This window comes from Protopterus annectens, chromosome 14.part0, assembly GCF_019279795.1.
Source record: "Protopterus annectens isolate FY-2018-M chromosome 14.part0, PAN1.0, whole genome shotgun sequence".
NCBI lineage: Eukaryota > Metazoa > Chordata > Ceratodontiformes > Protopteridae > Protopterus > Protopterus annectens.
Window position 1 is genome coordinate 15,655,645 of NC_056748.1, and position 27,973 is coordinate 15,683,617.

The 27,973-nt window shown below is 38.2% G+C and overlaps 1 protein-coding gene across 2 annotated transcripts in view; it reads left to right on the forward strand.

Annotated features, from left to right (window-relative positions):
• The window catches only part of RBM20 (RNA binding motif protein 20), a 1,470,922-nt gene that overhangs the window by 1,440,688 nt on the left and 2,261 nt on the right, over nucleotides 1-27,973 (forward strand). For both annotated transcript variants that reach the window (XM_044055714.1, XM_044055715.1), the window contains exon 15: nucleotides 27,067-27,973. This exon is cut by the window's right edge and continues 2,261 nt beyond it. In XM_044055714.1, the coding sequence (XP_043911649.1) occupies nucleotides 27,067-27,177 (111 nt within the window). In that variant the 3' untranslated portion in view covers nucleotides 27,178-27,973. The remainder of the gene's footprint in view (nucleotides 1-27,066) is intronic.

Below are 27,973 nucleotides of genomic sequence, written 5' to 3' on the forward strand. Positions count from 1 at the left end.
GTAGTTTTCAGCTGGGAGATGGAATATGTACTTAATACACATTGGACGCAATATATTTCGGGGTATTTTCGTTTTTTAGATGACATATTTATTTTATGGAAGGGTGACCTAGAGACTTTGGAAAAATTTTATCAGGATCTGAACTCATGTAGTGAACATTTCAAGTTCACTATGAACAAATAACAAGAAATGATACCATACTTGGATGTGGAAATCACATTAAGAGATGGTAAATTCAAGTCTAACATTTATAGAAAGAATACATTTAGTAATTCTTATCTGCATTTTACAAGCAAGCACCCTTGGACCCAGAAGAAGAGCATTATTAAGGGTCAGTGCATTAGGGCGGTAAGGATGACCTCTGATAGGGATGATGTGGACGTTGAATTGGACAAAATAGGTGAATTTTTTAAAGAAAGGGGTTACCCGACTAATATGATAAATGAAGTCATAGTTTATGTCAGTGACCAATGGGGTAAACTATACAAACCACTTTTGGGAGTGGGATTGGAAAAAACTACGGAGGAAGATGGTAGTAAAGATGATGGAAATACAAACAAATATGGAATGGCATGTGTACTGCAATATAACAGCTTTTGTGGAGATGTTATGAAAATTATTCGTAATAATTGGAACACCTTAAGGGTAGATGATAGGATGTTCAAAATTGTGGGGAATGGGCCATTGTTTGTTACAAGGAAAGGGAATAATATGAAGGCTTTGTTAGAAAAGAAGGTAGTGAATGATGTGGAGAAAGGTAGGCGGGGGGGTACCACTAGGTGTGGTAATTGCAAACAATGTAAGTTCATTGTTGAAACTGAGGAGACAGTGCTATCCAATTATAACAATACCAGAATTATCTATCAAAAGGGGAATTGTAGGACATCTAATTTAGTTTATTTGGCCACCTGTAATAGCTGCCCATGTTTTTATGTGGGTATGACTACCCGATGTCTAAGGAATAGGATATACGATCACACCTATAGTATTAGAAATGGGGATTATAACAACGCACTATGGAAACACCTAAAGGATAATACTGGTTGTAAGGAATTTAGCTTTGGAATTTTAGAAGTTATAAAATTGAATTTAAGGGGAGGAGATATCAAGAATAAATTAGGTGAAAAGGAGGTAAGGTGGCAAATTAAACTGAACGCGTCCACATACCCTGGTCTGAACGAGCACATATCAATTAAGCCTATTTTAATAGGTAGACAAAGGTAGAATGAATTAGTGAAGAAATACAGTGAACAAATTAATGAGGTACATGCCCACAATTCTATGCACTATCAAAAGCACACAAAGTTCTGTTAGAATGCAGGACTATTGGAATGGTTCAATACTAATTTTTATTAATACCAATTTTTATAAATATGTATGGTTTCATGTTGCAAGGTTGTTCATGTAATCTGTTTTTTTTTTTAAAATAGTTTTGAGTAATGAAAGTAATGGCATTAGCACTTTAATAGTATGAATGAAAGTCATGTGATGTAAGACTTTGGTATAAATGAGGCACAGTTTGAATGGGAGGTAGTTCTGATGAAGTCATTAGATGAAAGCGCTTAACTGGACTTTTTATGCTTGTAAATTAAAAGTTTTTTATTCATCATTCTAGTGCTGGTGTATTTTGCGGGTCCATAAGGAACAGGCAGTATTTTTCTTTGTGGTTATTGGTTGGTCGCTGTTCCAGTTTTCTGTTTATTTTGTAAAGCTGGTCATATTATATCAACTTTCTTGATTTTTTATTAATTTTCATTCATATTATAGTAATATGTAATGCTGTCCACGTGAAAATGATTGTTTCCAGTCTCTTATTTTAGGATGTATATGTCTTTAAGAAGTAAAGTAATTGTGAGACTTGGCGCGCTTTTTTGAAACTATGTATAAAAACCAGTCTTAGAATTTTTTCAGATTGTATGAGTTTCTGAGGAAGTCCCGTACACAAACGGGACGAAAAACGTATTTCTATTTTTAAGCGTTTAAAGAAGTAATAAAGTATTTAATTACGGTGTTTTGCAGTCCAGCCATGAAATTCTTTTTTCATTCGTATAGAGTCAACTATGGCTAGAGTGCTGGGTACGTTGTTATGCCTTATGGGCTGTGGTTGAGTGGCACACTGGGTTTGTGGGCTATGTGTCATTTGGGTTGTGTTGGGGGTGGAGATTGCTTGCGTTTCTGCTTTGGAGGTCTCTGTTGCTTGAGCAGACTTTTATTGAGAACCTCCGGTAATCTAGGTGTGCATTTTGTGTTGCTATGTGTGTGTTTTGGTGTTGTAGGTTTTGAGGGACTATGTAATATGTGTGGTGTGGTGCAAGTGTTTACCTTCTCCTCTTGACTGTCTAGTCCAGTCTTGGGTGAAGAGAGCTTTGCTTCCAGTTTGGTGATATAAGTGCATCTCTCACAGGTTGCAGTGTTGAGTGGTAGGAGGAGACGGTTGTCTGTGTACATGAAGCAATTGCTGCATTGTCCCAAGATGCCCAGATTCATCAGGTAGACAGAAGAAAACACCGGGAGCTGACCCTTAGACATGCTTGGATAGGTGCTTATTTATTAAGTACTAAAAACTGTTTTCCTCTAGACAAGTGAAGTAAGTTGAGTGCTGCAGTAATTTGTAGCTTATTTAGTGCTTACAACAAGTTCTGAACAAGTGCTAGCTCAAAGAAACAGATTTGAGTGCTAAAACTAAAAAACTGGCTAGTTCTAAGGGAAAATTTGAAGAGCAGACTTTATGGTGCAGGGAATAATTTAACCCTAGTTAAGCGGTGATGCATAAAGAGTACTTTTTTTTAAATATAACAGTAGCAAATGAGCAAACTGATTTAAAAAAATAACCAATTAACCAATACAGAGCTAAAAACTGAACCCCGTTCCAGCAATCTTCGATCAGACAATTTGTAACTGCACACTCCTGCCACTAGGGTGCAGGAGAACCTTCTTCAAAAAAAGATGGTCTGGGTTAGTGCTAAAGTTATACAAACAAAGCTAGATTCAGCAGGTCTGAATTTAGTCTATGCTACAGCAAACAAGGCTTACCAGTTTCAGAAAGAAACAGTTCAAATAAGCAAGCACAATAAGCCTTTAACCAGAAACTCCCGGCTCAGAAGGGCAGAATCTATGATCTCCTTCCACAAGAGTGCAGACCACACCTTCTTAATGTAAAACAACTGGTCTGAAGCCCAAGTGCTTCAACCAAAGACAGAATAACAGTTACAATTTAATTGGGCTATTAACAAGCAGTAATAAGTGCAGCAGAATAAATGCAATAAAGTAGGAAGAAACACAAATACAGTAAAAGCAGATGAATAAAGTACATTTTTTTAAACAAATTACCCAATTAACCAGTAACAAAGCTCAAAACTGAGTTCTGTTCCAGCAGTCTTCAATCAGACAAGTTCTAACTGTACATTCCTGCCACTAGGGTGCAGGGGAACCTTCTCCAAAAAAGATGGCCTGGATTAGTGCTCAAGTTATACAAACAAAGCTAGATTCAGCATGCCTGAATCCAGTCTATGCTCCGGCAAACAAGACACACCAATTTCAGAAATAAACAGTTCAAATAAGTAGGTACAATAATCCTTTAACCAGAATTTCCCTGCTGAGAAGGTCAGAATCTAACCTCTCCTCCCACAACAGTGCAGACCACAATCCTTCTTAATGTAAAATAACTGGCCTGAAGCCCAAGTGCTTAAACCAGAACTAATACACTTTTAGAATAACAGAAACTGAGCCCTCAATCAGCAATTCCCAACTTAGAAGGATGTAAGCTACCTGTCCTGTCACAGCAGTGCAGACCACAAACCTTCTTAATGTAAAACAACAGGTCTGAAGCCCAAGTGCTTAAACCAAAATGGTTAGAATAACAATTACAATTTAATCAGGCTACTACCAAGCAGTAATAAATGCAGCAGAATAAATACAATTGGGTACTTTTAAGAAGAGGCAAAAGCAAAATAAAGTGCAATTTTTTTTTTCTTAGTAAAGTGGAAGGAGGAGCAGAAAAAAAATTAAAGGTTAAGAACCTAAGTGGGTTGGCCTTCTCAGATGTTCTCTCTGTATTAAGTAGAGTGAACAGCAGACTGGGAGGGGTGTCCCAGATCAAATTTACAGTAGGGATGGGCAATTGGAAAGCCACTATAACAACACTACAAGAATAGGGTAGGAGGGAGGGGAAAAATAGTTTTAGGACAGATGAGAAACATAAAACAATGCCAAAAAATATATAAAATAATTCAGTCAGGCAAACAGTAATTCAGTCAGGCAAAATTAAGACAATGCAGAACTCTGAAAGGTTAAAATGACAAGAAATATACTTATCAATCAATGATAGATTTCCAGATTGTTTGAGAATCATACTTCAGCCAGAACACCAGGAGTTTCCAACAGTGTATACAAGACTTTATAAACAGAAACTATTTTTAAATGTATTTATTTATTTATTTTACATTTGTTGACTGGGATAGTCCGACTGGATGTATGTCCATTTTCAGCGGAGGCCCAGGGAGAAAATCTCCACATTAAGACAATTTACAAGACAGAAATCTTGACCATGTACAATACAGATAATGTCAGACAGGTAAAATATTTCAAATACAGGAACATTTATATAGTACTGTTACAGTAACATACCCAACTAAATAAGTTAAAAATTTTGAGTAAAAGGATTAATAAAACAATTATTTTTGAGGGTAACATTGTTTATAAAGTTTACCAAACCTTAGGAGGTGAGCTACTACAGTAGGAATTAATAGAGAATATCAGAGCACATGAACTAGCATGTTCAAGATAGAGAGTAAAGAATGGTCCTGCTAGGGGAGAAAGTGTCAGTCATGATTTGTGCATGGGCAAAGCCATTGGGCTTTAAGGAAGAATCTTAATTGCTTCTTGAAAAGTGGGGTAGAAGAAAGGGCTGTTAGTTCAGTTGGAAGAGTGTTCCAAGAGTTACCAATACAGTTTGAGAACAAGCTATCTCCAAATTTGTTGTTGGACTTTAGGGTAGCTACTAGTACCTTATTACCTGATTGAAGGGTTGTTAGATTTTTATATGGGCAGATAAGGGTAGAGAGTATGGGTGTATCTGTGGGATGGTGTTAGATCTTGTGTATAGCAGTAAGTTGCTGGAAAAGAATCTGGCTTTGCAATTCCAGCCATCCTAGCAATTTAAGATTTTGCCAGTGGTGGGTTCAAAAAGGGGCACCAGTGGTAAATCTAGCTATGTTATTATAGGATACTTCCAACTTATAAAGATTATTTTTGGATAAGTTGGTATAGACTGGTGATGCATAGAGAAGGGTGGAGATTAAGTGAGTTTGGGCAATAGCAGTCCTAGATAGAGGTGTGAGATAAGGTTTAAGTCTGTAGAGGAAACCAAGTTTTTTATTAACTGATTTAATGGTTAGGTTGATATGTGTGTCAAAGTTTAGATTATGATCAATTGTTACACCTAAAAGTTTGGTGGTTGTGTCTGGAGTTATTGCAGTACCATTATTAGATGTAATTGTGAAATTGATAGCAGGAGACTTCTGAGTGGGAGAGAATAGTACCAATTTAGTTTTTTGGGGGGTTAAGGAGGAGACAGCATTGATGGAACTAGTTTTCAACTAAGGTAAATACTGCTTGGGTACTCGAATGAAGTCCAGCAGGCATGGAGGCTGAACATATTAATGTCAAGTCGTCAGCATATTGTATGCAGGTGGTTTGTGGAAGGGAGATTTTCAGATCATTTACGAAAATAGTGAAGAGGAGGGGTTCCAGAATAGAGCCTTGTGGGACTCCAAGAGTTATAGGGAGAAGAGTAGATAGTTTATTTTCCCAGAGGACTGCTTGTTGTCTATTTCCTAGATAGGACTTGAACCAATTAACTGTCTGGGTATCTAGTGAAAGTGATTTGAGTGAGTTTAACAGTAATTGATGATTAACCATATCAAATGCTTTTGAGAGGTAAATAAAGAGGGCTGAGGACAGTAAGCTGTTGTTACGATTTTTATTAATGCAGTCAGAAAAGGATATTAGAGCAGTTGTAGTACTATGGAAAGGCCTAAAACCATGCTGGTAGTCAACTAGCAGGTGGTTTTGGAGTTGATGATCAAGTAGCTGATGGTGAATACATCTCTCCATAATTTTTGTTAAGTGGGAAAGTAGGGCTATTGGGCAAACGTTTGAGAGTTCATTTGAGTTCCCACCCTTATGCAGTGGGATAATATATGAGACTTTCCAGAGGGATGGAATGGAACTTTCTGTAATGGTTCTGTTAATTAAGATGGAAACTGGGTAGTCAAGCACTCCAGCTGCCATTTAAAAGTATTCAGTTGGGAGGAGGTCAGCTGATAGAGTGCATGGTTTAAGCTTAAGAAGTAGGGAGTGTATGAGAAATGTCGGGACAGGCTGCAGTTGTAATACTTGGGGTATGGTGGTTGGCAAGGATGAGTCAGTGGTGGGCATGGATGAGTCAGTAGTGGTAACATGTGGTAAGGTATTTGCTAAAGATTGAACCATTTCTGAAAAAAAATTGTTAAAAATATCAGCAATTTGGTTGGGAGAATGATGAGTCAAGTTAGAGGGGGTAGGTGTTTTGGCTTGTCCAGGATGGAGTAATTTATTTAATCCTGACCAGAATTTTTGTGGATTTAGATATTGGTTTTGTTGGAATTTAAGGTAATAGTTTTTTTATCGAGGAATATTGATTTTTTAGTGGCATTCCTGAGCTGTCTAAAGTTTAAATGATCAATAGGGCTTTGGTACTTCTCCATATATTCCAGATTTTATTTATCAGTTTCATTTTTTACCTTGTCTCATTTGAGAGCCAGGGAGCAGGTTTGTTCCTAATTTTAATAGTACGAGAGGGGGCATGGTGCTCAAGGATTTTTAGGAATGTATTGTTAAAAAAAGAGACTACTTCATTGAGAGGTAGATATTTTAGTGGTGACCAATTGCAGGCTTTTAGCTCTGCTTGAAAGTTACCTATGTTCAGGTTCTTTTTGTTCCGGGTGGTTCTAAAGTTTAGTTGAGTGGGAATGGTGATCTTTTGTCTAGTTATAAAGGTAAGAGAGTGGTCATTAATATCATCAGGAAGTATGCCTATTTTGTAAGGCTGGGGGTTATTGTTGACTAGCATCCAGTCTAAGGTAGTTTATTTGTTGCTGGGTTTATGGGTTCTGGTAGGGTCGGTGATAGTTTGATAGAAGCCATAGAGATTAATGTGAGATGTAGGTTTGTCAGAAGTACAACAGTTCCAGTCAATATTAAAGTCTCCAAGGAGAATAGTTTCTTGTGGCAATGATGTGGAAAGCCAGTTAAGGATATTTTCAAGAGTACTTATGTTGTTGCCTGGGGGGATGTAAGAGCAAATGATGTATATAGATTTATTAGCATTAATTTGGAGCTTAGATATTAAGATTTCATCATTGCTAGGTGAGGGAGGTTAAGTGTTTAGTGAGGTTACCTGTAGTTCAGATTTAAAAAATATCACTACTCCCCCACCCTTTTTGTTAGGACAGTCAGTTCTAAGGATGTTAAAACCTGGAGGGATGATATCATTGTCTTTAGTAACTGGTTTGAGCCAGGTTTCTGTGAGACATAGGATGTCAAAGGAATATAAGTTTATTAGGGCATGAAGTTGGGTAATTTTGTTATTTAAACTATGAATATTGAGGTGGGCAATGAGAAGAGAGTTTGAGGAAGAAGAGGGGGTATGGGAAATAGAGATGAAGGAAGAATGGGAGTCAGGGAATGTATTACCAGGCCCTGGGTTTGGGTGAATGTCACCATGTAGTAATAGGTATTGAGGATTGTGCGGAAGTTTTGCTAGTTTACATAAAATAGGGTCTATTTTTCTGGTTTGGAAATACTTCATATGGTTTAATCTGTGAAACTATGGGAGAAGGTAGGCTAATGAGGATGTAATGTTACTGTGGGTTTGTGAGGCTGATAGATAGAAAGGGAAAGTTTGTTTAAAGGAGTGTTGAAATTGAAAGGAGCTTAGGAATTCATAGCCTGTGAGGCTATGAGATAGAAGTAGAGTGGAAAGAATTATGGGCAAGAAGAGGAAATTAGAGAGTGTTAGTAAGCCAGGTGTTGACATAATGAGAGAATGTGGGAATGTAAGTAATGAGAAAATAAGAGGTTATAGAAGGGCAAATATGAGGTGGGTTTGTTTAATTAGGAAAGTATAGATAGTGGAAGGTGTGAGTAAATTAGTAACAGATGGTTGAGTATGTAATGAGATATGTCGAGTTATTGGGTGATTTGGGGTGGGGGTGTGGCTTCTAGCAGTATAAGGATAGGTGCCCTAGGGGTGGGTGTAAATTGGGGGTAGGGGATTGGAGTGAGCCTGCTGGGTGAACAGAGCGGGCAAGAGCAGTAAGGTAAGTTAAGCCAAAAGACAATCAGCTGTGTTTCGTGTTTGGTGTAATACAGAAGTAACTAAAGTGAAAACAGGGGAGCAGAGTATATAAGCATGTCAGATATGTGTAGATGATTTAGTAAAGCGAGACTGATGTTCTCATGTGCAGAGAGGGGGATTAGAATTGTACTGAAATGCCAAAAAATGGGTGTAGGACCTGAGGGATAGTTAGTTTTAATGCTAGAATATAGTGTAGGTAAAGACTGCCACCTAGTGGTCAGGGGAGTAATAGCAGCTGGGGGGTAGGCAAGAAGCTATTCCAAAGGAATAAGATATAGGATGAGGGGACAAAAGGGTGGAGGGAGGAAGTGGCTTTGGGTCTGCGGTAGGCTACTAAATCCCACACCTGAGGGTTAACAAGCAATTATAGTTATAGGCACTACAGAAAGGTAGAAAAAGGGATTTTGCAACATACAAGTACAAAAACTTAGTACAAGCTTTATGAAGCCAGACAAGGAGTAAGCTTCAGGTTAGCAGGGGGTTATTCTTTAACTTTGCAGCAAGGAGGGAAACACCTGGATGCACTTAAATGTACCAAAACTTTAGGAGTATGATGGTGCCTTTCTACATCAGGCTTTTTGATACCTCTGTAATTAAGCAGAAGTGGGTGGGGAGGTGCGCAGGTTCAAAGTGAGGGAAGGGATAGACACAAAGTAATGCAAGGTTGAGAGTCAGAAAAACTGGACTAAGCCAGCTGCTAAAAAGAAAACAGGAAAACCAAGCTAAGTTAATTGCAGGTCAGTGTGGTGCAGTATTTACCTAATAACTACAAATGTTATACTACTAATCCAGTACAGAGTGGTGAAAATGACCACCACTTCTGCAGGGAAAAAACAAAAGAAGTATAGACTGCAGGTACATAGGTAAACTTTTTCCAAGAGAAAGTAGTTTTAAGTAATTGACCTAGGAGTACTATAGGAAGAGAGAAATGGGGGGGGGCAGTAGTGTGCACACGTACAGTTAAAGTGGAAACAGTCTTCAGTTTGGAGGACAGATTAAATACAACTCTAACATACACTAGTGTAGCTGAAAGCACTTTAGTGTTCCACCAACCCAGGGTCTCACAGTGCAGGACAATGAGACAGCCTTGGGTTGAATGGAGGGTGGCCAAGACACAGGATGTAACATTTGCTGAGAGGAACTAGTGTAGATGAAAGCACTTTAGTGTTCCACCAACGCAGGGTCTCACAGTGCAGGGCAACGAGACAGCCTTGGGTTGAATGGAGGTTGGCCAAGACACAGGATGTAACATTTGCTGAGGGGAAAGTGAGCACACTACTGGAGATTCCTGTGAAGCAAGTTAAAAAAGCTAAGTAAAACAAATATAAATAAATAAATAAATAAATAAATAAATCAGAAAGTCTTGAAGCAATCAGATAGCACAAAAGCTGTTAGACCAGTGTTGTTATCTCCACCTCAGGAATAGGGGGGAAGCAGTTTCAGGACAGATGAGAAACATAAAACAATGCCAGAAAATATATAAAATAATTCAGTCAGGCAAACAATAATTCAGTCAGGCAAAATTAAGACAATGCAGAACTCTGAAAGGTTAAAATGCCAAGAAATATACTTATCAATCAGCGATATATTTCCAGATTGTTTGAGAATCACACTTACTTATATGCAGGATTTTTGTTTGAGTTCAAGCAATTTTTAGTGTCTATTTTTCAATTTTTTAAGGATCAAGGTTAGTCAGGCATTTGTTTACACACACACACACACACACACACACACACACACACACACACACATCTCTCTATATATTATATATATAATTTATTTATTTATTTTACATTTGTTGACTGGGATTGTCCAACTGAGCTGAAGCGCCCTTTTTCAGCGGAGGCCCGGGGAGAGAATCTCTAACATATTATACAATTTTCATTATAAATTAGCATTAAACAGCAATGTTACAGGATTATTGCAAGGCATTAAGTAGCAATACAATGTTATACAGTGTCAGTAATCAGGAGTATAGCAAAACTATTTCAAGATCTATAAAAAGAAATATGTCATTAAGATGAATGTAGTTTTTGGGGTAAGTGTGTGTAGTTTAGCTATGTCAATGTCTTTCTGAATTCTATTTAATTCACTCCCTCATTCCTTAATTTTATGTACCATGTGACCATTTTACATACACATATGACTTTGCTGCATCCCAATAATACAGTAATATCTACCTCACTTTTATTACTAAAAGATATAAAGCTTTCTAATTAAATTAAAGTACAGAGCAATGGAATGCAAAACTGAAGGCTCATGGGATGAAACTAAGCATAGATAAGACAGTGGTAATGGCAGCAAACTGGAGAAATCAGAAAAGCTGAGACTTGAGATAGAAGGGAAGATAATGGAACAGGTAAATAACTTCAAGTATCTGGAAGGGGTGGTCGAGGAGAAGGGAAGTCTGAATGAAGAAGTCAAAGCTAGAATCAGCAGAGCTGCAGCCAACTGGCATAGAGTGTCAGGTGTAGTCTATGACAGAAGAATGCCAAATAAGCTAAAACGTAAGGTGTACAAGACAGTGGTGCAACCAGTACCACTGTATGATACAGAAACCTGGGCAGTAAAGGCAGAGCAGATGAAGAAGCTAGAGGTGATGGAAATGAAGTGCCTGAGAAGGGTGGTAGGATACACTCCGTGGGACAGATGAAGGAAAGAGGACATAACAGCAGAAGCCAAAATAGCTCCAATTGCAGAAAAGATCAAAGAGAACAGATTATGGTGGTTTGGACATGTGCAGAAAAGCAGAATAAAATCTGGTGAAGAATATGTGGGATAGACAGGAAGAAGGTAAGAGGAAATGAGGATGTCCAGCAAAGAAGTGGATGGATTGTGTGAAAGAAGATCTGCGACAGTCAGGCATGAGTGCTGAAGAAGGCAGGATTGTGGCATTGAATCAAGAGAGATGGCGACAGTTAACACGATGCCCCAACCCCGTGTAGAAAATGGGAAAAAGGAGGCTGATGCTGATGATAAAGCTTTTTAATTAGATTGTAAACCATTATTAATTTTTGCTAAATTAGTCACATATGAAGGAATTATATTAATTGTATTAATTATCCAGGATCAAAGCAATATGGCCCGATAACAAATTTCATTGGATATAAACAGTTTATCAATTACTGGTTGCACTCCAAACTATTAAAAATAGTGCATAAAAGTTAACGAATCAGGTTATCTAAAATTATTTTAAGTCTGTTAGAGTTAAGAGACTCATTTAGTTTTTCAATTGGCTGTGGCTGATTACCTACAGTCTTTCCAAGCACTCATATCAGATATTTCTAAAATGTATTTAAAATTACCTCACAATATCAGGTTTTCCTTCATATTATCCAATTAAGCATCTAAATAATTTTAGAAATGTTTGCACCAAGTTCTGGTTTACAATACGTTTGCTACTGCGAATAATCTACTTAATATTATATAATAACTCTAGCAAACATTCCTTTCCTTTTCTTGTATGAAAACAGAACTCTGTATCACTACACTTTTTAACCACAAGTTTGATACTCCTTGTCTTTTGGGTGCTATGTTCTGTTTAGGTGCAAGTCTCTCAATGTGTTATTGTAAAAATAAGCATTTCTTGAAGAAATAATATAGTTGAAATGTTTAATTTCTTGTCTCTCATGCCTGCCTTTTATTTAAAACATTAACGTTTTATTATAATATATTGATTACACCCGTGTTCTTTCTTTTTCCATTATCTAACTGTTCGCATATTTAGACAATAAGACGCAAGAGCATACAGAAAATATTAATTTTACATATCTTTATAAAACCATTTCTAGTGTAAAATTTCAAATGTTATTATTTTAGTTCACTTTATAAATCTTGCAAAATATGAATAAACTAAAGTATAAAGAAATCTTTAATCACATATTACATTATTTTTCTGATCAAGTAGCAGTAATTAAACTACCCTCAGCCTAAACTACCCTACTTCAGATGTTTAAATTAAACTGCAATCATTTGTTGATGTTTCTACAGCAGAGTACAAGAGACTGAATAAGGCACTTTATTTAATATCAAATGTTTTGCAAAGTTTTCTCATTTTAAGGTAGTTCTAGATGCTTCTCCTATACTAGATTGCAACTGATATCTTACATTGCAAAATGGTCATTCCTACAGTTTCATAAGCTGCCCATTGCATACAAAGCAACAGAACATCTCAAAACAGATGTTTTTGAAGGGAAGCAAGCCCCTTTCACCCCCACAATATGTGAGGCAAGCCAACTATACGTCTTAAGCTTATATATTTACTTTGCAATTACACAACATTTGGGAAAGGTGAACATCCCTAAACGCAGTAGTCTCAGGCAATCACTTGTTTTGTGTTAACACAATGAGAAAATGATTTCTGAGATTCCATAATGCAAAGACACATGAGCAAGCAGCACTAGATGTACTGATAAATTAACAAGTGAATTTGGATGTATTACATCTGTGAAAATTAGACCACAGTAGAGCAAGATATAATAAGAAAAAATGGGAAGAAAGAATAGGGAGAAAGGACAAAAGAAAAAAAAATAAGGAACGAGCAATCACATTATACTTTGTTATTACAATTATTTTTTCAGTTTATATTTGCCAAAACATATTGCCAGTATTGATAAACTGAATGTATTATAAGACATTTAGATATTTCACATTTCCCATATTTGGCCGTCTTAGATAGAGTACATGAACATTTCCTGAGTTTATATAATTTATGTTTTTTTTTCCTTTTCTCACTGTCCTCCTCTCTGTCTCTTTTTATTATCTATGATATAAAGACAGACCTGTAAACTTAAACCCTCATCCTTATGTTAAGATTAATCAGATATATGACTGTGCATCACTAATGTCAGTAAGGGGAAACAAAGTTCTGTATGCATCTATCTTTAACCCTTTTATCTGTCATTTGTGATGTACTGCATGTAAAATATGAAATACAGAATACAGGAAATACTATGCATTGGCCAAAGAGTCTTTCCAAAGTGAGCAGCACAAACTGATTTATTAAGCATTATACCTCTGCAACATGCACACCGACTTTCACTTCTTTTTCCCCAAGTTTAATGTTCATATACTTAGCTGGTACTGTCAACTGCCACATAAATCTAAACATGTAAACATGCATTAATATAAACAGTATGCAATGCACCATACCCTCACTGCACTTGTACCTAGGAACAGGCTTGTGTAGAGGAAACCAATCACATTAGCTGCTGCAGCAGCAGCATGTCTGCAAACATGTATCATGGTGCAGCATAGAATTAATTCACTAGTGAACAAACATGCATTTATATATAAATGGTTGGTACAGTGGTGCAACGGTTAACGTTGTTGCCTCACAAGAAGAGGTTCTCCAGTTCGATTCTCGGCTGGGGTGCCTTCTGTGTGGAGTTTGCATGTTCTCCATGCATTTGCATGGGTTTCCTCTGAGTACTCTGGTTTCCTCCCATATTCTAAAGACATGCATTTGGAGCATTTCTCCCCGATCCTCTGCTGAAAATAGGCTCTGTCCTAATCGGACTTTCCCAGTCAATAAATGTTAAATAAATAAAATAAAATAAATAAACATTTGCCTTAGCTAGACTTCATATCAAAGGCATAAATATCAGCATCAGGGTGGATGGCAACTGCATTACCTGAATATGTACATTCCAGGCTTATGCATGTTTCAAAATGCAGCATGCAAGTGGTTTAGCCATTAAATAAAATATATATATAAACCCGTGCTTTACTCTAGTTAATAAATAGTAAGTAAATAAATATTACGCAAACAAAATAACACAACTCATGTTAATGTCAATGGATGCAGAGTAATTACTACAGTTGTTCATAACAGTGCCCCCCCCCCCCAAAAAAAAAAAAAAAACACAGTGACCATTGCAATCAATACTGGCTATCCGATGTACATGACAAGGGCTGTGTACAAATAGACTATAGTCAGATATTAAAGTGCACATATGTTCATAGGTGTGTACTAGGCTAATGGCCCTGGAATCTTTACAAGCCCAGCCCATAGGATTACCCTGACATCATGCCACCCGACTTTAGTTCCCAGTGCCTCTGTCGAGTAAAGCCACTGGAGTGATCCCTGGGGTGAATTTTCTATTTTCCATCCACTCATCAAGATTTCTCTTGAAGAGGGCCAGTGAGGTGCTCTGCTTGACATGTATGGAAAGTCTATTCCATAGCATGGGCAGTCTCTGGGTTATGAACCTGTCCCTCCAGCATGTTCTGTTGATTGTGGTAATGAGGTTGAGGTCTCTGGAATGTGTGGTGTGGAGGGATTTGGATTTCTTTAGATGTAGCGTTTCTAACAGAGCTGGGTCAGACGTGGCTTTGTAAGTCAAACAGAGATCCCCTCTAAATAGGTGATATGAAACAAAGAATAGTTGGAATTTTTTGAGTCTGTCCATATAGGACGAATGTTTAAGGCCTAGGATCCTCTTTGTGAGGTACTTTACACCCCACTTGTTGCAGGTGTTTAGTGAGGTACATGCCAAATGGGGAATTGTACTCAATGATTGGCCTAATGAGGGAAGAGTGGATGGAGACAATGACCTCTTTCTTCCTGGATGCAAAACCCTTAGTAATGAGATGTGCCACATAGAAGGACTTTCTGATCACAGTGGCAATGTGGTGGTCAAAAAGAGAGGTTGCTGTCAACCTGTGTTCCCAGATCTCTTATAATGCCTTCTGTGTTCAGTGGATTACCATCGATGTGGTAATTCATGGGAACCAGGTTTTTCCCAAAGGGAACGACGATGCATTTTTTGGCAATGAGCTTAAGGCCATGGTTCTGACACCAGTCGTTGGTCTCAGTGAGGCCTTTTTGTAGGATGTCAACATCACTTAGGGAGTTAATAATAGCTCCCAACTTGCAATCATCTGTGAACTTTGTCAGCCAGAGTCCCTTCGTGTTGGCCTGGACTTCAGAGAAGTAGACACCAAACAGGAGAGGACCTGGGATCGAACCCTGTGGGACTCCACTTATGACTGGTTGGCAGTCTAACCTGGAGTCAGCTACTTTCACACTATGGATTCTATCTGTGAGCCAGTTTGCAACCCACCCAGTGAAATAGGGATTGATGCTTAGCTTAGTGAGTTTTTCTATGATTCCTTAGTGGAGAATGGTATCAAATGCCTTAGCCAGATCAAGGTAGGCTGTATGAACCACCTTGCCTTCATCCATAGCTCACATACTGCTGAAAATCATGATACGGCAGCTGTAAGAATCATCATGTAATTTTCACAGATTCAAATAAAACACAAGCAGTCAGGTAACTGACTATAGCAGGATGCATCATCGTCCATCCGTTATCCATTCATTGCTGTGCTGAAAACTCCAGTAAAAGTTACACTGTAACAGGTTTATCAAGCCATACGTAGCATACGATGTCTGCATTTATTCTGATGTTGCCCCACATGTAGGCTCAAGTGAGATGCAAAACAAAATCAAGGCAGTGCACCCAATCGACTGAGAATGGATGGTTGGTAGGTTATGAACATACTAATCCATTATAAACAAAATATATGGCCCTCCAAAAACTGCATAGTATATTGTGACAGTAGCAATTGGGTGTCATCAGTCTGTACATAAATCACAAGGATTCATGTTGATCCATTGAAGGTGGTTTCAATGAATGGAAATAAATGAAAACAAGTCCACCAAAACCACCTTTGATGGATTGGATACACCACCATGATTTTGTTCAAGCCCTCCTGCACCCCCATGTGGGATTTATTTATTTATTTATTCCACTTGTTGACCAGCTTACTCCAGCTGTGTAGCCCCTTTCCACTGGAGTCTCAGGGAGAAAAGTTCCGGTACATACAACATGTATTAATGTAAGCAAGGGACGGAAATACATTATAATATCACAAATCATACATCAAAAAAGTACAACAATGTAGCACTTAAACAGCAGTAGGTAAAATATTCATACATAGAACAAAACAATTAAACAGTAAGTAGTACGTACATGGGAGTAAGCCAATTTCAGTGATATATTTGCAAGTGTGTGTCATATGACACTAATTCCATAGTCACACAACTGAGACCAAAGAGCAATGATCAGTGCTATATTTGACTGAAGCAGGATCAACTACAGCACAGTTCCACAATCAATCAGATTGTCAGGGTGTGACATATCACATACTCATCAACAAGACATGGAGTCAACACAGCCAATTGCAGCTGTATATATACATATATATATATATATATATATATATATATATATATATATATATATACACATAAATAGTGTGTGTGTGTGTGCAGTTTTGTACATATGTATGTGTGTGTGTGTGTGTGTGCACGCGCGTGTGTGTACATAGAGTTTAACTCAGATTATAAGATTTTAGGTTATTGCCCTACAACAACATTCCAAACACAACAGCATTGCTGACTTATTTATAAATGAGAATGAAATTTTAATAGTCCTTGGAAAAGCATGGCTTGACACTGATTAGACATGATAGGCATTCTGCCCAAAGAGATCATTGTCCATGGGTAAATGAGGTCAGTGGTAGCATACTATAACAATGCCATTGATATGTTATGGATGTGTTAGACAGCGCAAGTTGATGGCAGACAGAAACTGATGCCACATGGCATGCCACTAATGGGAGACCACTACCTATATCACTTTCAGACTGTTGTGCCTTTTTTCCCTTTTTTAATTTCCCCAAATATTTTGGGTTTCTGATACCATGACAGGGATGGACCCCATTCAAAAGTCAAAGCATGATTAAGTTCATGAAATTAGTATTGTTTCAATGTTTGATGTCAGCCAGAAGTGCTCTTCACAGCACCCACAATGTGCCCAGTAATGATTCCTTCTGCAATTCATATGGAGTTACATGTATTAGTAGCATATTTAAATACGATTATAGATTCTATTTTATAAGACCTGTTGCTCCTACTACTATTGGAACTGTCTGGGTGTCTTCCTTCCACATTGCTCTCATTTCTACCTGCAAATCCTGATATTTTGTGACTTTGTGTCTCTCTGCACGCAAGACTCTAGTCACTGGGTGTAGCAATTTCAATGATCAATGCGACTTTTGCCTTCTTTTCATGGACCACTATATCTGGTTTTCTCGCATCTGTCTTTTGAACTGTTGATAATGAGTGATCCCATATCATGTAGACTTCATAATTTTGAATAATGCTTCCTTTGCAGCTCATGTTTCCACTGTTTTTCAGGTATTTCAATATTATAATGTTTGCACAATCCCAGTGTAACAGGCTTGCCACATTATTATGCCTTTCAGTATGCAGTCTTTCTGCCATTAGTATATCACAACTAGCAACAAGGTGTGCGAATGTTGACATTTCTGTTTTACAAAACCTACATTTGTCTGTTTCTCCCACATGTTCATGGACTTTGTAAACCAGCATGTATGTAGCACACTGTCTTGGGCTGCCCTATTTACCTTTGATCTTTTGGTTTGAATCCGCCTCTCCTTAACCATTCCTGCATTTTTTTCCTCATTAAAATGAGGTTCTTCCAGAAGTTTTCTATACTTGCAACTGTATTTATGCATTTTCCACATTTCTTGCCTTCTCATCTGATCCTTCACCTTATATTCATTCTTTTGTTTTTTTGGCACATTCAGTTGCTGCCTGATTATTATGTACGTCTGGTTTGATTTCCATTCCAGTTTGATGCTGATATGCTTCTGCTAGACTTAGAAGGGAAGTCCTCTTAGATTTATTCTCATGTTTCAAAACTTTCACTATGTTTGGGTCTTGTGAGTTCAGCAGATATGTATGCAGTTTCACGATTGCAGTTGTATACGTTATCAATTTCAAGGAGGCCCATACCTCCTTCGGAACAGGGAATGTATAACCGTGGTATGCACTGATTTTTATAAATCATTAGATGAGCATGAACCACCCTTATTGTTTTCCTGTCTAATCTATCCAACACCTTTTGGGGTCAGTCAATCAGTCTAAAACTGTAAGTTAGGACAGGAAGAGCAAATTGCTTTATAGCTTGAATTTTGTTCCTAGATGTCAGCACTGTTTACAGGATTAGTTTAAGTCTTCTAAAATATTCCTTACTAAGTTTTATTCACATTTGTTCATGTTATATTGTTGGTCCTTCATCAATTCCCAAATATTTACACACTCCCAGTTGCTAAAGTTCTTTTATATCACATTCTTGTCCCAAACTGATGTTTTCTTGGTGTTGCAGCTTTCCTGTTTTAAAGGTTGCTTTTGCACATTTATCAAGTCCAGATAACATTCTTATAGCATCTGAAAAAGTTTTGACTACCTACAATTGTGCTTTCAGTTCCATATCTGATGAGCTATACAGTTTTAAATCATTGACAAAGACAAGATGAGAAGTTTTTACACTTTGTTGCTTTCTGGGAGCCAAATTACAGGCACAACCTAATCTGTTAAGCAGACAGCTTCATGGGTTAAGGGCAAGGCAAAAGAACAGTAGTGACAGAGAGTCACCCTGGAATATCCCCTTTTTGGATTTTTATCCCTGGAATAATAATTTGTCCTTTATCGTGGCTTAACTGCAAAGGAGTTTGCCACTATTTCACTGTCACTGTGATGTAATTTATCAGTGTAGGCTATTTCTCATGCATTTTTAAGCACTCTATTATCCATGAATGTGGGATACTGTGAAATGCTTTTTTGTAGTCAATCCATGCCATACTTAGAGTCTTCCCCTTTTCACACTTCTCCACTATGACTTTATTTATCAACAGATGATACTTTGTTCTATTTGACTTCCTTTTTTTTTTTTGCCCTTTTGCTGTATTGCCATAATTGAATTTTCTTCTAAATGGCTATAAACTCTGTCGGCATCAATTCCAGTCTATATTTCAGGGGCGGCTCATGCTATAGGACTGTGGGACTGCAGCCCCTCCACCTGTAAAATGGGTCCCCACCTGTAAAAATGGATTAAAAAAATTTCCCATTCCCCCCACTGTAGAACATATTAAAATAAAAAATTATATGCGTGCTTAGTTCCTGACTGCTGTGTTAGGCAAACCAGAACTCCAAGCATGCATGCTCAGGCATTCCGAGCTCCAGACTGCTCTGTTAGGCAGTCTGGATAGGGAAGGCAGAAAACTCTGCCCTTCCAGCCCAGAGGTCTGTGCAGTGACGACTGCACAAACCAGAAGGTCACCGGACTGCATTGTCCACATGCTGGACCAACAGCAGGAGGCTCCAGCCTCCTCACATCTCGCGGGAGACCCAACAGCTTGTGTGGGCCATTATGGAGGACCGATCAGGCTGCAGGATCATTACAGAGGAGCTGGTCTGAGGACAGGTGATTGCTGCAGAGGATGTAGCTGAGTACAGAGACAGGTAGGGTGTTTATGAAGGACAGTGCGTGTGTGTGTGTGTGTGTGTGTGTGTGTGTGTGTGTGTGTGTGTGTGTGTGTGTGTGTGTGTGGGCAAAATGCCCCAGTTGCTTTATGGTGATGGTTAGAGAATAAGGCTTGAACCCTGTACCTTGGGCTCAAGTGACAAGAACCTGAATTCCCTACCCACCACCATTTGTAAAACATTTACAGATTTTTGCCTCATATTTGTTCTGCTCCTCATAAAATCTGTGATTTCTTTATTTTTGTTACTTAACACAGCCAGTAGTGCAGTGGTAGCAGTGTTGCCTGACAGCTATGGGTTGTCTGGTTTGATTCTTGGCTGGGGTGCCTTCTGTGTGGAGTCTGCATGTCCTCCCTGTGTTTGTGTGGGCTTGCGCTGGTGTCCTCAGTGGGTATTTGTCCCTATTGTTTGGACTGTATTCCCCCATTATTGGCTTTGTCCAGTTTTTTCTGGGCCAAGGTTGAGAGCTATGGTGATAACTGAACTCACTGAATATGTATGGGGGCTGTATTCCCCCATTATTGGCTTTGTTCAGGTGTTTTGTGCTAAGACGTTGACAGCTATGGTGAGAACTGAATTCACTAAATGGTAGCCATTTAAGTTTCAGTTTTCCTTTCTTTCATAAAAATAGATGATTTGGCATAGTGGTATGTTGCTCTGGCTGTTTTGCACAGGGTCCCGGGTTCAATACTTGGCAGTGAAATGTATGGTGGTAACACAGCATTTTATTCTAGCAACTTTCCAACATTATACAAGCAATGTTTAAAATGTGTCCCTGGTTTTTGGGCTTTTGTCCCTCCCCCCCCCCAAATAAATGTTGGCTTTTTCCAGATTTATTGTTCTGCAAAGTTCAGAGATACAGCTGAGTGTCGAGTAGATTTTTGAAGGAGCTGAGAGCTGCAGAGAAACAAAAGTTTAGTGCTGCTTATACTGAATCTGCTTACATTGTAAATAGCACAGCAGGTAGTGTACTTGCTTTTGATGCAGAAGGCTGTGGGTTCTACTCCCACAGTAGGTAGATCCATTGCTGGTACTGTACTCTGTTGTAAAGGGGATGGATGCTGCAGTCCTCTTTGGTTAAGATACCTAGTAACTATGAACCTGTTATCAGTTTGCCATTCATTCCCTATTGTGATATTACTAGCATTATCATTTTTGTAATGCAACATAGGCAATTTATTCCTCAAGGGCAACAGGCACTTTATTTGTAGATGAAACAATGACATATAAAGTTGTTTGCTAGCAGTAACTTCTTCATTAGTTAACAGATTTCTTTAATGTGGAATTATTTAGATGACTTTTACTTCTTCAGAGATCGTGCATATTTACTGATACTGATGGACTGTAGATGTTTGAGTAGACTTTTATGATGGAAATGTTCTGAATTGGGCAGTTTTGTCATTATTGGTGCATGCATTTTGTTTCATTGTTTACTGGAAAAATGTTCAAAACAATAAATTTAAAATGTCCTCTAACAACTGTACTGTATTGTACAAGAAATATAATTTAATATGGTCAGGAAGGTGTATCAAAGAGCATGTGTATGTTTCGTGTTCAAGGGGCCTATGATTTGAAAACAGCCCAGAATTAATCTTTATCTGCCATTGGCAAAATGTGTTTTCTTTGAATGTGTGTTTCAATGCTGTTTCAATGAATGTGAGTTTCAAGGGAAGAGAAGTTTTAATGCTAAGTCTATTTTCATTGTAAGACTGCATTGCTTTGTTTAGCAGATATCTATTAGGGTTTATGCTGTAAAATATAAAATAAAACTTTCAAATGAAATCCATATCCTTGCAGAAGTAAAGCAGTATGCACATTACAGTGTTTATGGCAAATGGAGCAAAATAACCAAGGAATGGGACATTGGAATGGCTGTAGGGGGGATGCTCCATTCGACCATGATTTTGTGAGGGGGGGGCAGCAAACTCAGACAGCCCCGGCTGAACTATACCTCTCAACTGTCCAGAATTTTGCAGAATGAATAGATTTTTGCTTCTTATTTTTGGTTTGTTCCTTATAAAATGTGTGGTTTTCTGACAAATCATTTAAGAATGAAGTCACTAAATAATGACAGACATTGAGTTTCAGACATCATAACCTTCAGAAAAATGCATGCTAAAGCAAGACCTGTTATTCTATCAACTGTCTTTTTAATACTTTTGTATGTTCCCCCAATATATTTGGCCTTATCCAGATTTCCTGCATTAAGAGGTTGAGAGGTACGTGCAAATAAATCGCTTTATAGAATTAGGAATATCCAAACCTCTCAACTGTCTCCAATTTTGGCTCAAAATGTTGCTCTCCCCCTAATAATCCCTCTGCAAAATGGCAATTTTGGAAGAAAACATGGAGGGTTTACAATTATAAATAACTGTAATGATCAGAGTTATAGATTACTTTTATTTCAGAAATGCATGTAGATGCTCTTATTTTGTCAGCTGCTCAAGTTAACAGTACTAATTTTAAAAAGGTGTCCCTTCTTTGACAGGTTCCCAGCTGTATTGTGTGGCAATTTTATATTTTTGCATAACATATTTGATCTGTTTTTCATAAAATTGTGGTTTTCAATTAGTAGCAAATCATTAAAGATTGAAGTTAGAAAATAATGGCAGACATTTGAATTTCAGATTTCATACCCTTCAAAAATTCATACTAATGCAACACCTACTACTATTCTATTATCTTTCTAAGTTTATAAGAGCAATATTTAAAATTTGTCTTTATTTTTGGGCCTGTGTCCCACTTCTATGTATGGCTTTGTCCAGATTTCTTGCTCTGATGTTGAGAGGTATGAGTGTCAGAGACATCACCGTCAGCCAGAGACATTTCAAACTGTGACCTACTTGTTGCACTCCACTCCCCATTGTAGTGGCTCTGGATGTGTCCAAGCAAGGCAAGGAGCAGTTATGCAGTGTAAGTGTGCAAAGTATTCCCCCATCCAAGGTAGACCACAAGTATGACCGTGGCTTTTCATCTGTCCTTGATTTTGCAGAATGTTCTGGTTTTCTGTCATATTTTTATACTGTTGATTTATGCTTATTATTACACAGAAAGTGCCTGTTGCTTTGTGTTTAAGTAGCAATGCTTTAATGACCATCAGGTAAGCTTGTCTGACATTGTAAGATGCAAGTAAGCTTTAATAAGCATACTGTTAAAGAATTGCCAACACTGAAAGCCTTTTCAGTGGTGCCATGCAAAGAATATTTGCATAACTAGATAACATTTAAGTCTTAGGTATTGAAATGCATATGACAGTATTTGTAATAAAGGACAGGATTACAGTATTTTCAGAAGCTCATTACATTTGTTGGAGACTTGCAGTTATCTTTGCAGGCTTTACCCGTAAACTAAACAGAATGCCAGTCTATCATGTGTGGTCCATAACTAGTGCAGTAATTCTTTAAGCAATTTATCTTCAGCTTGTTTCTTGTTCGCTGTTCATTTTTTACATGTGTTCTGCATGAAACAAGTAGATAGTTGTTGTCAGGCAGCAGGTCTTTTTTGGATAAGAAACATTTTTACAAGTGGGGTATCACAGAGATTGCTACTTTCAGCATGTTACTTGGTAATTTTATAAAGCTGAATATAATTTATAATTAAAACTGCAGTGTAAGGAGAAGTGGTTTGAGCTGAGTGCTGCTTGTTTTTTTTATACTTTATTTTGACTGGCATTCCAGTAATGTATTTAAAAAGCAATTTATTTTTTCATGCCTCACAACCTTTGTGTTTCCATCTAGATATTAAGTAAGTTGCCATGTAGCCAATGCATTGAAATATTTTTTTTCTTCTACACTTCATTTTGTCTTGATTGGACTCTCGTAATGATGGTTTGGCACCCAGGGCAGCGTATTTAATTAAAGTTCCAGTTGTGGTTTTGAGCATAGCTTCACCCCTTTTCTAGTTGGCCACACCCCTTCCCATTGGCCCCACCCGTTCATCTGTCGCCTGCAGTCCCCGTTTAATTTGAAGTCACCAGCCGCCACTGGTATAGTTTATACGTCGTCAGAAGGCAAGATATTGGCCTATAATTGTTAGGGTAGCTTGCAAGTTCACTGTTAATTAGGAGCATTGTTTTTCCTATTGTTAGTCAGGTTTGTGTCTGTTCACGGTGTACATATAAATAGTTCTTACTCATGGCTACATCTTCCCCTATGTGGCCATGAATATGACCACAAAATCCATGTTAGAGGAACTATGGTCAGCTATAACACCTCTGCTGTCAGACTATCACCCCTACCTGCTGGGAAGTTCACATTGTTACAGCATACAATAGTGCTTGGCATCTCTGCAGTTGTGGTGCATTTGACTTGTGTAATGTCTGTACATACAAGCAGCATGCAGCATGACTATGCATGAGCTCATGCCACTGCAGCTATGCATGTAGCCATGTTGTTATCCCACTGGGAAGGTATACTTGTTGATATCTTAAATTTAACTATGATTCCTATCTGATGTGCAGGCAATAGTATCCAGACAGCAAGGTTAGTTCCTTTAGCACTGTTCGTTTAACTAACTTTATTGTCAGTAGTGTCATAACCATACATTTCTGTTTGCAAATGTGGTTGGTGAAACATGTTTTTATGTTTTTTTTCTGTTACAGATGTTGCTAGCATATCTGGTGGCGTGACTGTGAAGCTGTCTATATGCATGTGACATGACAGCAAGCCACATGTAGCCACACATGCTGAGCCTCAGACACAGGTCAGTGCCACCCATACACATGCCAATTGGTTGTGGCATGTCTGATGACTCAGCTATTCCATCTGCTGAGGAAAGCCTTCCAGGTGTTGGTGCTGCAAAAGAGCAGAAGAACTCTGTTTTTAAGGCCTCCAGTGGACATAAACACATATGTGGGTCCAATGTTGCCATAGCCATTGTGAAGCAGGCTTCACCTGTGAATAGCAATACCAGAGGTCTTGTTGCTGGACTAGCAAAGGCTCTTGGGGCATATGAGGTCCAGTCTGGTAATGGGATATACACATGTCGGTGGAGTCCTGTAAGCACCCGATCGGGAAGATTGCATCCACCCAAACAAAACAAAGATCCTGTGTGCCCTGTTTCAAGGGATTAGCACACATTTCATGATGGAGCTGAGGAGTATGAGCTGAAGTAGTTCAAGTCAATCTGTGCTAAACCACAACAGCACAAGAAGGAAATGAAAACCAGCAGACAAAAGGAGTCGCCCAACACAATATCTGCAGAAAAAAAACAAGAAGGGGAGCACCAATTAATCAGATAAACATAACTTTTAATAGGAATAACTCAAGACACAACAATTTTGAGACTAGCTCTTTGTCAGTGATTGAATCATAATAGCAGGTGGGACAGTGCATTGTTATAAAGGAATGGTTCACGTATGTCACTGAGTGTCGCCATCAGCAGTTACCAGCTTTGGGGTGTGCAGTTAGAGACATAGCTCATACAGCAAATTCTCAACACAGATATAGGATGAGTAATCGTGGTCAGCACAGATCACAGCCCAGACAGGTTCTGCTACTGGTTCTACTCCCTTGGTGCTACCCACAATAGCTCTGATATTATGCTTACAGTACAGTGCAGATCCCACTGTGGATACTTATCTCTAGGTAGGTTCTGGATTGCACAGTTCTACACCTGTAACCCAACATGCATGCTCTGTCCCTGCCATGCCTGTATGTCAGGTCAAGCTTGTAGCTATGGATTCAGTGCCAGCTCATAGGAGGGGACGTGTGAATGACCAGTGTGGTCATTCTACCTCTACTGGCCAGTCTCAATATCTGTGTGACTAGTGCATATCACCTGTGGGCCACACCACATGTGTGCACTGTGCCAAGCACACCTTTGGCTCTAGTAGCAGAGTAGCATAGGTTAACTTTCAAGTTGTGTGCAGTGTGAGCTGTATACATTCATACACACACACTGTGCACCAGGTCTCTGTCCGGGTAATATCTACGTGTGTCCAGATACCTGAGAAAAAGACTGTCACACATGACTTCTTCTAAAATTTGAAATTATATTTCTGTCTGGTATCATATGAATTCTGGACATACAGTATGCACTGCATCAGGGTTTGTGTAAATTACATCAAAGCAACAGATCAATTTAGTCACAACAGCATTGTCATTTGTTTTAAAGAGAGACCAAAGGTAGTATTCATACTGACTAGAGAAAATTTGACCAAGACATTGTAAAAATTCTCTAAAGATTCTTTAAATTGTGCTTTTTTATCATATCACCATGACAGTATTAGCTGAGAGATTAAAGTATGATAAAGTCACAAAGATATGATTTTCTATGGATATTAGCATAACTTCAGTAATTGCACAAATAGTAGAAAAGTCAAGAAAGATATGGTAATTATATGGGCAGTTTGGAAGCATAGTACAGTGTGTAGCACCCTCATTATTGCAGTCTCAATATTGGAAAATTAATTAAACTACCTGGTGTGGGAACAGAACCACAGCCTTCTGATCTACCAGCTTTTATTGAAAAATTCTCCTACTCAGTATGAATACCACGTCAGGTCACCCTTGAAAAGAGGCTATTGGCCTAGTGAGACTTACTTTGTCAACAAAGCGTAACTAAATAAATACAAATTCTGGGATATCTTTTGCCATGGAAGATATTGTTCAAATAATAAAAATGTAATTTTTTAATGGTTGTATATTAAATATGTTATTTTTGTTGAGAATGTACATAAAGCTCCTGCTTTTATTATGATAATTGCCACTGACTCTTTTACTTCCACTTGAGGTGCCTCCAAGTCAGGTAGCTGGAACCTCATTTTGTTATCACATTTGAAGGATAGCACATTATGGAGCATAGCAACCTCCTTATGCTGTACTACAGTAACAGTACTGGAACATGAATCAAGCCACCTGGTGTAGGACTAGACCCACAGTCTACTGATCTTTCAGCATTAAAGGTAACTGTGCTACCTGTTGAGCCACTGACAGTGGCAGAAAAGGGTATTTATACTGATGGATGAAATCATTTTTCATCTTATTTGGCATTGTCCTTCAGGAATTCTAGAATACTGAGAAAAATGTCCTAAAAGATGGTAAATAATGTTCAAACATATGGTATATTGCAGACCTCTTCTCCACATCTGAAATGCTTTAGAATGTTGTAGCAACAGTGTATTAACATAAATATGTTTTATGCATTCCTCAGCATTCATGCAAATCTTTGCAGCCCTGTCATTGTTAGTCTCTCTCTCTCTCTCTTTTTTTTTTTGTTCAATAGTTTGTTGGGATGTTTACTGCCTATTAAATGTTATAAATATTCTGTCTTAGTTTTGTAGTAATAAGTATTTTATATTTTCAAATTACAGCGGTACCTGGCACAACTAGCAGAGGAAAGTCTGGCGCAAACTGAAGGAAGGAACATAGCTGACGAGGAAGATGCTGGCATTGTTCCACAGTTTGAAAAGAAAAAACCTTAACGAATGTTAATGAGGAACTCAGTGAAATGTGATCCTTTTGCCTCTGGGGCAGCTGACATGATCAGATGTTTGTTGGCATGGGACAACGGACTGATACTGTTTATAGTTTAAGAAGAGGAGTGGCAGAGCTATGAATATTTACTGGAAAGTGAGCGAGGACAAGGTCTAGTGAGCTTTACAGCTTCAAATGCACGTGGTTGTAAGTGGCCTCTTCATATTACTGAAAAACATTCTCACTTGATACAGTAACTGTATCTGTGTACAGCTTCCAAGCAGGTACAGTTTGCAGACTTATGAAATGCCCATATATGAGAAGTGACAGTGTGTAGACTGCTGCATTCATTTTCATCCTGTCCCAGGTGATCATGAAAGACACCTACACTGGCTTAATGAACCCAAGGGATGAAAACCTGATTCCAGAAGTTATAGGCACTTCCTGAATAAAACGAACATTAAACTCTTTCAACGTATTTGTGCATAGTTTTGTTTTTCTGTGAATTAGGGACATTGGCTTTCTAGACACCAATTTTGGAGACTGCAGAGTTGATGTACATGGTTTACATTTGAGGAGCCATAGGATTTTAAATGTCATCTATCACTGTTTCATGTCGTTTTTTTAAATAGAAAGAGATTATTGGCAGGGTGATAATAATCATTCATAGTGATTAGAACAGGGATCTATCAGGTCTTCCAAAAGTAAATAGCTAATATAGAAAAGAGTCCAGAAATGATATGCTAAAACAAAACATTGCCTCCCATGAAATATATGTCTTAGTGGAGGCAAGGCTTAGCCTCA